Source organism: Euleptes europaea, chromosome 11, assembly GCF_029931775.1.
Source record: "Euleptes europaea isolate rEulEur1 chromosome 11, rEulEur1.hap1, whole genome shotgun sequence".
In the NCBI taxonomy this organism is placed as follows: Eukaryota; Metazoa; Chordata; class Lepidosauria; order Squamata; family Sphaerodactylidae; genus Euleptes; species Euleptes europaea.
The window spans coordinates 21,530,993-21,546,113 of record NC_079322.1 but is presented as its reverse complement, the minus strand read 5'-3'; the positions used below and the strand labels follow the sequence as shown (position 1 = coordinate 21,546,113).

General features: G+C 45.5%; 1 protein-coding gene across 1 annotated transcript in view; it reads right to left on the bottom strand.

Annotated features, from left to right (window-relative positions):
- The window catches only part of ELMO1 (engulfment and cell motility 1), a 344,558-nt gene that overhangs the window by 268,959 nt on the left and 60,478 nt on the right, over window positions 1-15,121 (bottom strand). Inside the window, exon 5 of the mRNA XM_056857534.1 lies at window positions 7,019-7,188. Coding sequence (XP_056713512.1) covers window positions 7,019-7,188 — 170 coding nt within the window. The remainder of the gene's footprint in view (window positions 1-7,018; window positions 7,189-15,121) is intronic.

Below are 15,121 nucleotides of genomic sequence, written 5' to 3'. Positions count from 1 at the left end.
TGTTTCACGTTGGGGAAAAGAAGCAACCCTCACTCCAGCTGAAGATATTCCCCAGTCCCTACCCTCCCTAATCATAACATTTAGGGAAACAAAGTGAATCTGAACTAATCCCGCTTGTCAGCAAAGTTGCCGTGAGGTGAACTGGGCTGGGCACGACTTCAGGAATAACATCCTCCAGAGTGAATTGGTGAAGTCATAATATTTGCCTTTCGGGGATTACGAGGGATGGCGGATGGACCAAATGAGTGGGCCAGAAGCAGCTTAATAATTCATGGTGGTTTTGCAAGAAAATTAACAATTCTGTAACTAGAGTAGTATAAACAACCAGCCACAGTGTTTCCCCCCCTCCTCCTCCCCACCATCTTAATGTTAACAGGAGAAGAAAATCTGAGAAGGAATGGCAATATGATGTTGAAGTATACTAGCAAATGAATACTTGCTTAGACGTTCATCTACCGCAATATGCTCACTGTTTGGCCTCAGAGGGACTCTGGATTACGTCTCTGGCTTCCTTCCAAAGGGACAGCAGCTCCATTTGGAATTCCCCAAGCCGCAAAGGCTTAATATTTGCTGAACGTGCACTCTCGTCTCTGCCAGGAGCCATTTCCAGCAGAGACAAATTCTGCCCAGCTTTGATGAGATCGACCCCTTTGTGGCTTGTTCTGGCAAAAACCTCTGGTTGCGGATCAGGAAGGCTCCTGGCTTTCAAGTTCAGTTAGGATGATTTGGTGGGGGTGGAAGGACAGAGGACAATTGTCTGAGGTTCAAGGCTGTGGATATTTTAGATGGGGGGGAAATATTAATCCTGCCCCAAGGAAATATCAGATTCTCTCTGTGGATTAAACCTGAATAGATACAGGATGCTGAACTAATCAGTTTTGCTTGCAAGGCTTGGGATGTCCCTTAACGTAAGATATTTTGGCAAGGACTGAACGAAGTGGCAGATAGCTACAAGGAGACCGGCAGTGGAACAGGTAGATGGGAGGCAATTAAGAGACCTGAATGGAAAGGGGACGGCTATATGAAGAGACAGAGTGCTTGGCCACATACACAAGGGCAAACATCCTTTTCAGATAACACAATAATGTGATCTGCCTTAAACTGAACCAGACCCTTGGTCCATCAAGGTCAGTACTGTCTACTCAGACTGGCAGCAGCTCTCCAGGATCTCAGGTTGAGGTCTTTACCATCACCTGACCCTTTTAACTGGAGACGTCAGGGATGGAACCTGAGACCTTCTGCATGAAAAGCCGCAGATCTACCAATGAGCCACGGCCCCTCCCCAGCCACTGCCAACATTGAAAGGGGAAAGGAGCTATTTAGCTGAATGGTACTGGTGCAAAGAGCTTAACTCAAGATCTTGAGCAAGGAGCAAAAAGGTAGTAAGCAGATACATTGCTGCTTGGAAGATGAGAGGCATTCTCCTCCCTGCAGCCACTCAGGATACTAAGATCTGCAGTGGGCAGGCAGATGCGTGTTTGTAAGAGCAAGAAGAAAGAAGCTCGATCTGTGATGTGCCTCCTGATGAGAATAAAGCCCAACCGCTCCACAGGAAACAAAGGGGATGAATCATAACTCTAGCTGAAGATGCGACATACACACCCACCCTTCCTGACTCTGCCTGGCTGGCCACGCATTACTCCTGTAATACACTCCTGGGTGTGTATTCAGTAGAGAAGCAAGAAATCTGGATTCCCGCAGTGCGATCATAAACAGAATTGCACCCTTCTAAGACTAATGACTTCAACAAACAAGTTTAGAAGGGTGGAAGGAGAGCTAGTGTGGTGTAGTGGTTAAGAGCGGTGGTTTGGAACAGTGGACTCTGATCTGAAGAGCTGGGTTTTATTCCCCACTCCTCCACATGAGCAGCGGAGGCTAATCTGGTGAACTGGGTTGGTTTCCCCACTCCCACACATGAAGCTAGCTGGGTGACCTTGGGCTAGTCACAGCTCTCTTAGAGCTCTCTCAGCCCCACCTACCTCATAGGGTGTCTGTTGTGGGGAGGGGAAGGGAAGGTGATTGTAAGCTGGTTTGAGTCTCCTTTAAGTGGTAGGGAAAGTCGGCATATAAAAACCAACTCTTCTTCCTCTTCTTCCTCTAATTCTGCTAAGGACTGCACGGATACTCCTTACACTGTACAAGTCAGCCCTCGGGCACTGCTCAGCAACAGACGCAATCAGCCCCCATTCCACATGGCTTTTGAACATGCAGGTTTCCATGATCCCTAGCATAACTTTTTTGGGGGTGGTCAATGGAGACCTCCCCCACCCTTTCCGCCAGCAGAAAAGCTTGATGGGTTCAACTCATCGTGCACACTGAAATGCTCACGCACAGACTACACCTTGGCTGAAATCCACCCCTTCCCAAATGAATCAGAACAGCTGGGATGGGCCTACCATTGTCACATACTGAACAGATGCACCAGCTCACGCTAAATGGGATCAGCAGCAGCAGGATGACTTTTCCTGCCGTGCTCGCATCCGAAGAGAACAGAGTAGTGGACTCTGAAAGGCAAATGGTGTTTTTGCTGTAACCATCACAACTACAGGCAATGGAAGCTGACAGTGTCAGTGTATGTTTTATCTTCACCACCAAAAAACTTTGATTTTTTAAAGGTAGTTTGCCACTGCTGCATATTAATGGAAATATTAATCAGGACCTTTCCTTCTAGCAATATGATGTTGTCTTTGACAAGCTGTAAATAGAGTGTAGATGACTGGGGAAGGCAATGGCAAACCACCCAGTAAACATAGTCTGCCTAGTAAATGTTGCGATGTGACGTCACCCCATGGATCAGTAGTGACCCGGTGCTTGCACCTTTACCTTTTAAACGGAGTGTGCCCAGTCTTCAGGCTCCTCCAAAAGCAGGGGCAGCCCGGCCATTTAACGTACAGAAGAAGAGGAAGAAGAAAGAAGAAGAGGAAGAAGAAAGAAGAAGAAAGGAGAGGAAGAAGAAGAAGAAGAATAAAGAAGAGGAAGAAGAGTTGGTTTTTTAATGCCAACTTTCTCTACCACTTAAGGAAGAATCAAATCGGCTTACAATCACCTTCCCTTCCTCTCCCCTTGTGAGGTAGGTGAGGCTGAGAGAGCTCAAAGAGAACTGTGACTGGGCCAAGGTCACCCAGCTGGCTTTCATGTGTAGGAGTGGGGAAACCAACCCAGTTCACCAAATTAGAGTGTTTCTAATTTGGGGGAATCAATCCCGATTCTCCAGATTAGAGTCCACAGTTCTTAACCACTACACCCCGCTGGCTCTCATTACAAGGGATATTCAGCTCAGACCTGGCCAGCAGAGCCAGTGATGGGGGTCAGCTTAACCAGTGGCAGAGGAAGAAGAGGCAACAGGTAAGCCAATACCCATTGGACCCGCTGGCCCAGGACGAAGCCCTGCAGAGCTAGACTGTAGTGCTGCAGGGGCCAACCCTGGCTTGATCCATTTCGACTGCCTACTCCTCCCCTGCCCCACATGCAAAAAAATTCATTTCCAATTATATGTCCTCATTCCAGGGTTCCTGTAAATTTCCCTGCCTCCCAAAATATTAATGCAAATTGAATTCACACAATATCATTACAGGCTGGAATAATCCAGTCTTTCTTGTCTGCTGAGGTTTTTGTAGCTGACCTTGCAAATCAAAATGCAGACACGAGAGTGAAGCCATCGCATTTTGTGAACAGGAAAGCTGCAGGGACTGAGAACCTAACTAAAAAGTTATTTTGCTCATCCTCATTCTGTACGACCCTTGCCCCACCCTTTCCTCCTCCTGCTGTCTGACCTAAATGTTTAGATTTTAAACTCCTATGTATAGAGACATGTCCTCTCCCCCTCATTATGCTACTGCGTAGAAAATAGCAACAACAACTTAAGGCTAAGCTAAGTAAACTGCAGAGTTTGTTCTCTTAAGCTACCATTACAGAAGAGCAAAGAAAGCAACTTTTTATCCTGATAACAGTCGATGTCAGCCAAGGCTGAAGTTTAATGCCAGCATTATAAATAAATATAACTTGCCCTTCAACTCTTGCCCTTCCTTGATACTGCTTTAGCTTAACCTGGTAACAAGCCAAAGCTATACACATCAATTATTAGCAAATGAAGTTTGCCTGTACAAACAAACAAAGCAGCTCTGTAAGTATTTTGGTGACACCGGTTTTGCACACGTACATTTTTCACCACCATCAGGGCACAAGGATGTATAATAATTTTCCAACACTGGATGCCTCCCAATTATACATTTCAGTATCTGTCTAACAGAATCTATATAGCATCTGAGGCTGCTTCCACACAGAGGTTTTCCTCAACTTTGGCTACCAAACTCCAGCACTTTTTGTTGATTTGAGCATCCACATTGTGCTCCAAGTGCTCTTTCCCAAGCATGCATTTTCTCCAAGCTTTTGGAGAAGAGCACAGTCCAAACACATTACCAGGTAGTCTGGATGGGAATGTGTTGTTATCCAAAGTCCCTCCCACATTGTCGGCCTCTCCCTTCCTTCAGCCCCCCACATCCACCATTTTCTCTGCTGTGCCATCAGAGGTGTCTTTGGGGCTTTAAAAAAAACAGTAATGGCTAAATTGCTACAATATTATAATACATACAACACAATCCTAAGAAGACTTACACTCTTAGTCTATAGAAGTCTTCAAAGAGTACAATTCTCATTCAGACTGCATCGATAACAATCTGTGGCCACAGTCTACCCTTTCCTCTGAATTCCCAGGTTTCATTAAAAAACTAAAGTCTCTAGCAATTTGTGTTAAGGAGATACTCCTTTCCCGTTATATCTTGGCAACAAAAAGGGCTAGAGACTTGCTTTAAAAAAAAAAGAAAGCTGGGAATTCATTGGGACTAGTACAGCCATACAGTAGATTGTTGTATTTCTGTAGCCATCTAGATATTACCAATTCTCCAGTGGTGGTAGGAGGGTAATGGAAGCCAGGGGAGGCGGAGACAAGAAACTGTGGAGGACATGGCTGTGTGCCCCCCCCCAGGCCCATTGCATTTGCAGCAGCAATGACAACTGCACAGAGAATCATCTCCAAGTAGAAGCAGCTCAATGCTTCAAAATTCAAAGTATGTGCTGGTATGGTACATTTATACCTTTTGAGTGCTTAGCTAAGGTACCATTTATCAAAATTGATATACTTTGTTTTTATCATGTCTGGCAATGAATAAAACACTATTTATATTGTCAGACCCTCACATACAACCCCCCAAAAAATGCATTTGCTAATGAATCCAGCCTAAGAGAAGCCCAATGTAATAATTAAATTCTAGTTGACAGAATAATGGGTTCAGGAGAATTAATGCTTAGCACAAATTACCATCAGTCTCTCGGCACAAGAAAGAGCCATGCATAAAATACAATCAACCCTCCAGCCTAAGTATCTTTAAGCACCTTCCCATGTTTTTATCTTTCAACCTTTCACCCAGCTTCCATTTAAGGAATAAAGGGAAGGGTCCATTCAACCCAGACCTTTCCTAACAGTTTCTCTCATTCTGGGAATAGGCATATACAGCAGTGACGGGCACATATCTTTTTCTTATAGTTTATCAATCATTAGCGGGCCGTATCCTGCCATTCTGCACAGCTAAGCGCAGATCTCTTCTCCAGCACAAGGAGTCTTCCTTCTAGGGATGCCAGCCTCCAGGTGGGACCTGGGGATCCCCTGGAATTACAGCTCATCTCCAGACTACAGAGATCAGTTCCCCTGGAGAAAATGGATGCTTTGGAAGGTGGACTCTATGGCATTGTACTCCACTAAGGTTCCTGTTCTCCCCAGGCTCCATCCCCAAAACTCCAGGAGTTTCTCAATCTGGATCTGGCAATACTACCCCCCCCCAACCCCTGCAGGTGGCTGGAGGGGTCCCGGCAACCCTAATTACTCCACAGGAAGAATCTCTTGTAGGGAGTAAGGGCCCTTTAGGACAGACAAAGGCCCTGCACTTAACTGAGCTAAGCTTAGCTATGATTGGCAGGACACAACCCAGTTTCTTTAGGAAAAGCAAACTTGGTTGGGTTGAGAAGATATCATTTCGATTTCCTTTGCCTACCTTCCGGGAGACAGTGTTCCAAAAGGCTGTGAAAAGAAAGATTTCCTGTGGCTAACTAAACAGATACTTTTATTTCAACTTTAAATAGCCACTGTTTCTTAAGGGAAGGTCGAAATTTCCAGATTTGCTCATATACCCTGCATATTTAACACCTCCAGTGAGCATCAAATTCCCTTCGAGAACCCAACTGCCGTGGGAGATGTGTGCTAAAATGAGATGCTTGTACTAAAGGGGTGAAATCCCAATGCACCACCAGTCTAAAACCAACTCTCTTTCCCCTCTAGTTTACTATGCAAAGTATATGGCACTTACCCCACATCTCTAAATTTTAATTCAGGAATGTGCCTCAGTTATCAGAAATTTAGAAACATAGACTCAGTCGCGCTCTGTCCATTTCTGCTTTCTTGATTAACCCAGAAATTTTAATTGAAAAAGTCTGCCAGTTTACCTGGGACTGACTAGTATGCCCCACATTTCCTATACCTTGAACGGCAATGAGACATATACTACCACAGCAGGGGTGTCGAACTTAATTGTTATGAGCGCAGGATATGACATAAATTTCACTTGGTCGGGGTGGGCCATGCCTCGCCAGCCCAGATCGAGAGTGCCGGGGGGGGGGGTATGGCTGCCTTGGCTGGCTTGCGGGTTGGATAAGAGCTCTCAAGGGGCTGGATCCAGCCTACGGGCCTTTTGTTTGACACATCTGTTCTACAGTATGTAAGAACTGGTTGGAGGATGCTGATAGGTGTTAAGAATTTCAAAAACAAAATAATGGCTATAAGCAGAGAATCTCCTCTTTAGTTCAGTGAATGCAAAAGTCCTATTCACTCAACAGTTTGTGCAGAAACCACACATTGAGCATTATGGCATTAATTAAATGAGCAGCAAATGCAATTATGCCTCTCCTCTCTTAGTAGCAGTAGTATGAAAATGTGACTAAAATAGTTGCACTGGATGAAAATACTTACTCGGTGCCGCTTTCCACCATCTGTGTAAGTAGCGAAATACCATCCAGGTTTATGAATTCTTGGGCAAACGTTACATCACGTGAATACCCAGCTAAGTCTTTCAGTGCTTCCAGCTTGGCATCCATACTAGTAGACTGGATCTTCTCGTGGAGCAGCACGGCATTTTGGGCCTCACCAGAGAGAGCACAGAAGAAAAAAAGAGAAGGAGAGAACAGGGAAAAAAAACTTTAAAGACCTTAATTTCAGGGGTTATCAGTGAGTGGACTCATCTGATGAAAAAGCAAACATCAGACATGCTTCAAAGATTATCAAATGGCTGATAAACAACATTAAAGTAACGAAGAAACGTTTCATTCAATGGATGTGTAACGGTGGACAATTTTGCAGGACCTGAAGGGTCCCTGATGCGTATCCTGTGATGTCATCCCATCTTCATGCGCCATCTTCAGCTCCAACTGGACTCTCCCTTGGCCTAGATCAGAGGTCAGCAAACTCATTAGTCAAAAGAGCCAAATATCAACAGTACAACGATTGAGATTTCTTTTGAGAGCCAAATTTCTTAAACTTAAACTATATAGGTAGGTACACTGTTTATTAACTTAATAAACTTTAGTTAAAGTTTTAAGTCTTAATTAAACGATAGGTACACTGAATAAAACTTGATATCATACTTAATAGTGATCTTATTTATTGATAAAAATTAAATTGTAAGTCCCTGCCATTTCCCCCTCCCCGCCTGGAGTCCTCATCTGGAGACCTGGTCTACCGCCATAAAAGCCTGTTGGTAGACCTGGCCTCCGGCTGAGTTCCATTGGGAGGCCAGGTCTACCCACTGGCTTTCTTGGCAGTAGACCTGGCCTCTGGAGGCCCATAGAAGCCAATTGATAGACCTGGCCTCTGAAGGGGGACTTTCCCCTCCTTGGAGTCCAGGTCTACCGCCAAGAAAGCCAGTGGATAGACATGGCCTCCCACTGGAACTCAGCTGGAGGCCAGGTCTACCAAAGGAAGCCCGCCCTGCCCAACAGCTGATAGGCGGGGGGCAGGAACTGCCAAGCCGCCCGCCTAGCAATTGCGCGGCTAGAGGGGAGGGGAGGTGTTAGCCTCCCAACCATTGAGGGCAAAGGAAAGGGGGACCTGGCCATTCTCCACGGCGGGGGGTGGGGGGTGGGAGAGAGACAGCGCACCCGCTCGCCTGCTCTCTAGCTCTCTCGCTCTCTCAGGCATGCCGGCTCTGCAGCCCGGCTGCCGGCACGAGCAGGCGCGAGAGCAGGGGTTCCGAGCCATTTGGAGAGCCACACTCAATGGGCCAAAGAGCCGCATGCGGCTCGGGAGCCGCAGTTTGCAGACCCCTGGCCTAGATATCCGCACAGAAGCCAGAATGTCATGAATCCACTGATAAGAACTTGCTCTGCTCCTCTAACCAGTCTTTATCAACGTGGGGAGGTGGGACATGATTTATCGGCAGGAGTAGACCGGCAGGCAGGGCCCATGCTGCTCCTCACAGGGCAAAACCAGGTGCTGCTGTGCTCCTTCTTACCAGCCCCGTTGGGGGGCAACATCCAGTGCTTTCCTCCCTATATAGCAGAGTGCCCACAGGATCTTGAAAAGCAAGTGGGGATATAATAACTTCGACTTAATACAAACAGCTATAGTGGTGTGTCTCTCTTGTGTTCCTGTTGTATAAGAACTATGGAACAAGCAGAAAATTTGCACTGGATCCAACACGATGCATTTTATGTGGATAAATCAGTAAAATAACATTAGGTTTTATAGGAAAGTATTGCATATATTTCAATTCTCCCTCACTCCAAATTTCTGTTCCCCCTCCCCAGAGGAGGCAAAGGGTTTTTCCCCCACCAAAAAATGAAATTTAAAAAATGTTAAATCTCTACTCAGTACACAAATAAAGTGCCCCATACTGAGGGCACAGGCATGTTTAAACATTAGGACAATTCTTATTTATTTTGCTGAAGATCAATGTTTAAAGGAAAGAATGTAATCTGTTTGCTAGAGTAGGTTCCCTGTAGTCAACAAGAGAACTGAGATTGAAAGAGAACCGGCTGCTCGGCTAGGATTCCAAGACAGTCAGAGCCAAGGGGAAGGAGAAGTGGTTGGAGCAAAGAATAGTGGTGAAGATCCCAGTCAGCTGGTAATTAAAGGAAAGGGACAACTCGGTAACAACATTAAATGAACAGAGAATCAAGGATAATGAAGCAGCAAGAGAAACTCATCCCCAAAGTAGGTTACACAGAGTTCAAATCAGGAGGAACGGAGCCAAGGTTCTACCACGGTCGTGAAGAAATACTAAGTTCTGACCTGCCGATTTAATTTCCTAGTGGAAGCATCTTCCTCAGGTGCAAGGGAGTTTTCAACTGTTGCAAGATATCCTGCGACAGGGGAAGGTTCTTTCGACCAGAGGAAACCACCACTGTTTGTGGAACAGATCTGTGGGATCCAATCCATCAGCACAGCGAACAAGGAGATTTATGTAGAGTGGCATGATGAGTGGAGAGATTGAAGTGAAAACAGAAGTTCTGGGAGGGTGGATAAGAAGAACCATATTTGAAGGGGAAAGGAGAAAGAAGCAACAGGGGTTGTTCTAAATTTCAACAGGCATTCTTGGGCATTCAGCACAACCCACCACTTTTTCTAAGGCTACAAAAGTTTCTTCATCATGCTCCCCCTCCAAAACTGTAAGTACTGTCAAGCCTTCTTCTTCAGAGCCTTTCTTAGTGGTCTCCCATCTAATTACCAACCCTGCTTAGGTTCTGAGGTCTGATGAGATCAGGCTATACCATTCTGTGTTCCCTCCCATATCCAAATGAGTGGCTATTAAACACTTGGAGTATGTATATGTAGCGCCAAAAAATCTACAGAAGGCACCAACTTTCCTGTCAGCAGAACAGTCCAGATACGTAGCCTCTCCTGCTGCCTACCTCTCCCAATTAGAGATCTTTAGATATGGGAAAGCATTCACCCTTGCCAGATGCCAAGCTCTCCCCTCGGCGTTTGTGGATGGGAGATACAGAAAGGTTCCCTTGGAGGACAGAGTATGCCCCTGTGCTTTAAAGGAAATTGAAACAACAGAGCACGTTCTACTGTGCTGTCCATTATATCAAGAGGTTTGTTCTAAGTTTATCTCCCCCTGGCTTAGTAGGCATTCCAGCCATTCAGGTCAGGAGCGTACTAAAATGTTGCTTATAGACAAAAATCCACAGGTTACATTAGGAACAGCTAAGTTTTGTGCAGCGGCCTGTAGAATTCGTCAGATGCTGCTGAGAACACCGGCATGTCGATAATTTTAATGGGTAGTTTATATAGTTTGCAAAGAGTACAAACAACTTTTTTTTACTATTTGTATTAACCTGTGGGTAGAGATAAAGGTTTTAATGGTAAATTGTGAAGAGCTGTGCTGGTCTATGACTGTTTTTAATAAAGATTGATTGATTGAACACTTGGAGTATCAAACCTCTGTCACTAATGTCATGTTATATATTTACTTCTCAACTAAGGACACATGCTTTTGGGGGGGTCCAACTATTATCTCCACCTCCTGGCCTGGAAGTGAAAATTCTCTCAGCACCAATGCTCTTGTATTGCATTCTCCCCTGCATCCTCTCACCCTGGTCGTAGCCATAACCCTGCACAGTGCTATAAAATCCATATCCCCTGTGGGCCCTCATAATGCGCCATCTTGAAATCAGGATTATAGAACACTCTAATATACAGGCGCAATGGAGTCGTTATTGGTGCGGTTTAAGGCAAGGAAGTAGTCAGTTCAATTCTCATCTCAGCCACACTATCAGAGAGTGACCCCAAGCAAACCACTTGCCCTGACTCAACTTCACACCACTATGTAAGATGGGGATGACAGTATTTTTCAGGTGACAATCTTGTTGTCAAGAACCAGTGATGGTATAATGGTGAATATTTGATTAAGCCTGAAGACTTCGGTTCAAAATCCCTCTCATGATAAAACTCACTGGCTTACCTTAGGTCACACATTCTTTTTCAGCCTGGCCCATGGTACATGGGTGGTTGAGAGGATAAATTAGAGGAAAGTAGAACAATGTATGCCTGAGCATCATGGAGGAAGGGTGAAAATTATGTAGTGATTTGAGCACTTGGGGGGAAACAATCATATTAAAAATCGTAACTGTGGATAGTTACTTAAGCTATAGCATAAAGCTGCTATAATTTTTTGAAATCTGAGAGAAAATCCACACAGCTCTTGAAGTTTTCCAAGTGGTGGTATCTCATTTACAAACTACCTTCCGGAATTAGTGCAGTAAGGCTCTACAAAACAGAACCAACAAAAACAGAACAGATGTATCGTGATTACAGACTGAACAAATATTTCTCTCTGGCGAACACACTGTTAAGCTGTCTCATGTGGAAACTGGCCAGGGGTTACATTTGTTGCCGTCACGACTGATAGAGGGAAACATTGCTTCACATGGTGCAGAGCCTTCCCGGAGCCCAGCTCCCGTTGCCATAGTATTTGATGTGCATCCTCGTGCAACACGGTCTTCTCTATCGTCATGGCATTAGAAATTACACCTACAGGACATGTGCTGAGAGCTGTTTCCAAGGAGCTCTTAGCAATTTATGATCCAGGCAGGACAGCAGAGAGAGCAGCTCATTAGGACACAATAATGTTGACTTCCAAGACACTTTTCCTCCTTAAAAAGCACCATCCACAAGGAGATTTGACATTAAAAAAAAAAAATTAGGAAATGTGAAAAAGAATGCTGCTGTTTGAAAAGAATTAATTTACTCTGAGCAACATGCCCAGTTCTGGAAAAGATACAAGGAGGAACCCCATGGGGAAAATGCGTACAAAGTTCTCTCTCAGTGACTCCCATAAGGCCTGTCTGATTTGGGCTGACTTTGCCCCAAATGTCTGCTCTTCATAATAGGAAAATGATACACTAGATATCTTGTAAACAAACTCACTTTGTGGATGGCAGAGGGGGAAATTTTAGGACCGGAACAATCTGATTTCCGCCAAGGGAAATCATCACTGGACCATCTGAGCGCATTTGGTAAATAAATATAACAGTGGGAAGGGTACTAAATTATTGGCGGCCTTTCTAGATTTAAAAGGTGCAGTCAGTTCTGTCTCAAGAGAACTGCCCTGGGACAAGCTCCTAAAGATAGGGACAGACAGGAGATTGCTATTCTTGATAAAAAAGACTTCATACCTCTACTTGTTGCTAAGTCAGGTATTTGACTTCTGGTGAATTAACAGATAAAATACCAATTAGCAAAGGGCTGACTTTGCTGCCCTGTGTAGATAACAAAAGGGAAAGTTGAGGTCAAACTGCATTTGTCTGGTAAGCCAACTGAACAACTTGTATTTGGGGAAAATAGGGACATGCACCAGCATCCACACACCAAGCTTTTAGATGTCTTGCTTCTTGTGGTCAGCAAAACCAAGGGTAGATGAGTAGGCTGCATTCAGATGGATAAACCAAAGGAGCCCAAATTTGGACATCACCAAAACCATGGTTGTTGTTGTTGTTTTCAAATCAGCAAATCTTTGCTCTCTGCACTGCATACAGGTGGAAGAGCAAAGTGCTCAAACTTGTTCCCTGGTGAACATAATGCATGAGCACAAGTGCCCTTCTGGTGAAATGGCTCCAATTCTCCACCTGAGAATGGGCTTTCTTTCCTCTTTCTGAGACTGGGGTAAATCCACTGCCCAGTAGCTTATGGACAAATGAGCTTCCTTCATGTGCAGCTTTCTACAATATCCAGTTGGTAGTAGTAGAGCCCACCAACATTCATTAGAGTCAGAGGGAATAATCATCTTAGATATATGATAAAGGTAAAAGTAAGGTCCCCTGTGCAAGCACCGGGTCATTCCTGACCCATGAGGTGACGTCACATCCCAGCGTTTACTAGGCAGACGTTGTTTATGGGGTGGTTTGCCAGTGCCTTCCCCAGTCATCTTCCCTTTACCCCCAGCAAGCTGGGTACTCATTTTACTGACCTCGGAAGGATGGAAGGCTGAGTCAACCTTGAGCCGGCTACCTGAAACCAACTTCTGTTGGTTTCGAACTCAGGTCATGAGCAGAGCTTGGACTCTGCAGCTTACCACTCTGCGCCACGGGGCGCCTTAGATATATGATAACTGCATATTAAACAGATTTGGTCTCACCTGTGGCTATTGTTCACTGAATGGGTCTTCTGTGCAAGTTCAGGCTGGAGAACACTCCCAGAGCTTTCTAGAAGACAAGGCATTCTTCCCCTCCCCTCAGCAGTTTTCCTGCCTGACCTGACAAGGAAAGAACTCATTCTGCCAGTTCTCTCCATGCTGCCTCTGGAGACCCACACAAGAGTATGACACAGCAGGCTAGGAAGGAACATATAATTGCACAGAAGATCAAGATGCACAACAGTTGCAGATATGCACAACCCTGTTTTCACTGTGGTTACTGTGTGATTCCACCCTTGGGAGACTAGCAAGCTGACTTACTGAGAGTGTGGGTGTGAACCTCACAGCTGAAGAGGCTATGGGGAACTGCCTTCCCAATAGTTGCTTTGTGTCTTGTGCTGACATCCACAAAGTAGTGCTTTACAGAGATGGAAGATGAGGTGGCCACTCTGGGGAGGTGCCGTGGCTCAGTGGTAGAACATCTGCTTGGCATGCAGAAGGTCCCAGGTTCAATCCCCGGCATCTCCAGTTAAAGGGACTAGGCAAGTTGGTGATGTGAAAGACCTCTACCTGAGACCCTGGAGAGCCGCTGCCAGTCTGAGCAGACAATACTGACTTTGATGGACCAAGGGCCTGATTCAGTATAAGGCAGCTTCATGCGTTCATGTGTTCAAATATCCTCCACTGGCAGACCTCAGAGAAAGCCAGAAGAAGGTGCACATGTCCTGGTGGAAGGGGCTGAGAACTATACAGAGCACGGCACATTCACCACCTCTAAGCAGTGAATAATGGTGGATAGGGCTATTGAAAAAAATATTCGGAAAGTTCGGCTTCGGCAAAATTCAGCCCATTTAAATTCGGGACGTGCCGAAGTCCGAACTCCCCCGCTTCGGATTCGTGAACTTCGGCGCAAGATCCGGAGTTCAGGGGGGAAATTCGCCCCCCCCCCGCGGGCCTTCCCGGGACTTCCCTGAAGGCACGCGGGGGGCCCTTTAAACATCTGCGCCTTCCAGCTAGAAGGCGCAGATGTTTAAAGGGCCTCCCATGCGCCTTCAGGGAAGTCCCGGGAAGGCGCGCACGGGGGGGGGGGGACAGATCTGTGCCTCCCAGCTGGATCTGTTTAAAGGGACCGAATTTGCCAAATTTATTTGCGAACACCCCGAACTCGCTGAATTCGGCTCCCCATTTTCCCTCCTTTTTTGAGTTCGGTTCAATATGAACCGAAAAACCGCCGAATCGGGGGAAATTCGGCTGTTTTTTGCTTCGGGACGAACCGAATCGACAGCCCTAATGGTGGATGGACCGTTCCCCAGGAAACTGTTTGTGAGGAGTCTACAGTCCCTTTCTAGGACCAAAATGGTAAATAAAAAATGTCGGTTCTTGCAGAATTCCTGTGTCCTCTGTAAAAAAGATAAGGAGGCACAGCACATATTTAAGGCAAGCAGGGTCATTGGAAGGAATAGGGCAGAACACTGGGGGAAATTTGCCCTGGAATATATGTTGTTGTGAGACAACCTTGGGCTGGAACGCCAAGCTAGTGTATAGGACCCGTTACCATTGCGAATTTTAACGAGGTTCTCCTTGCAGGGCTAACTCACTAACTGTATAAATTCATCCTGCAGCTATTCAAACTATCGTCCTAAAAGCAGAGCATCAAGAAGGTATGAGATGCCTGGATTCAAAAGGCTTACATATAAGTTTGAACAGAACTAAGGCGACACTCCATTGTGACACTGAGGTTAAGCAAGGTGATAAAGATTTAAAAGACCCTTCACAAACTGTTTGGTTTCACACTGGAAGAGAACACAGACTTCCCTCCAGTAAGGGTCATGACTAGTTGAGATGGCAGCTAAATGAACCTTAACAGAAGAAGGGGCTAGAATGTGGGAACTTCAACAAGTATTCAAAAATATAGCCAACGGTTCAGGAAACAGAGTTCAAAT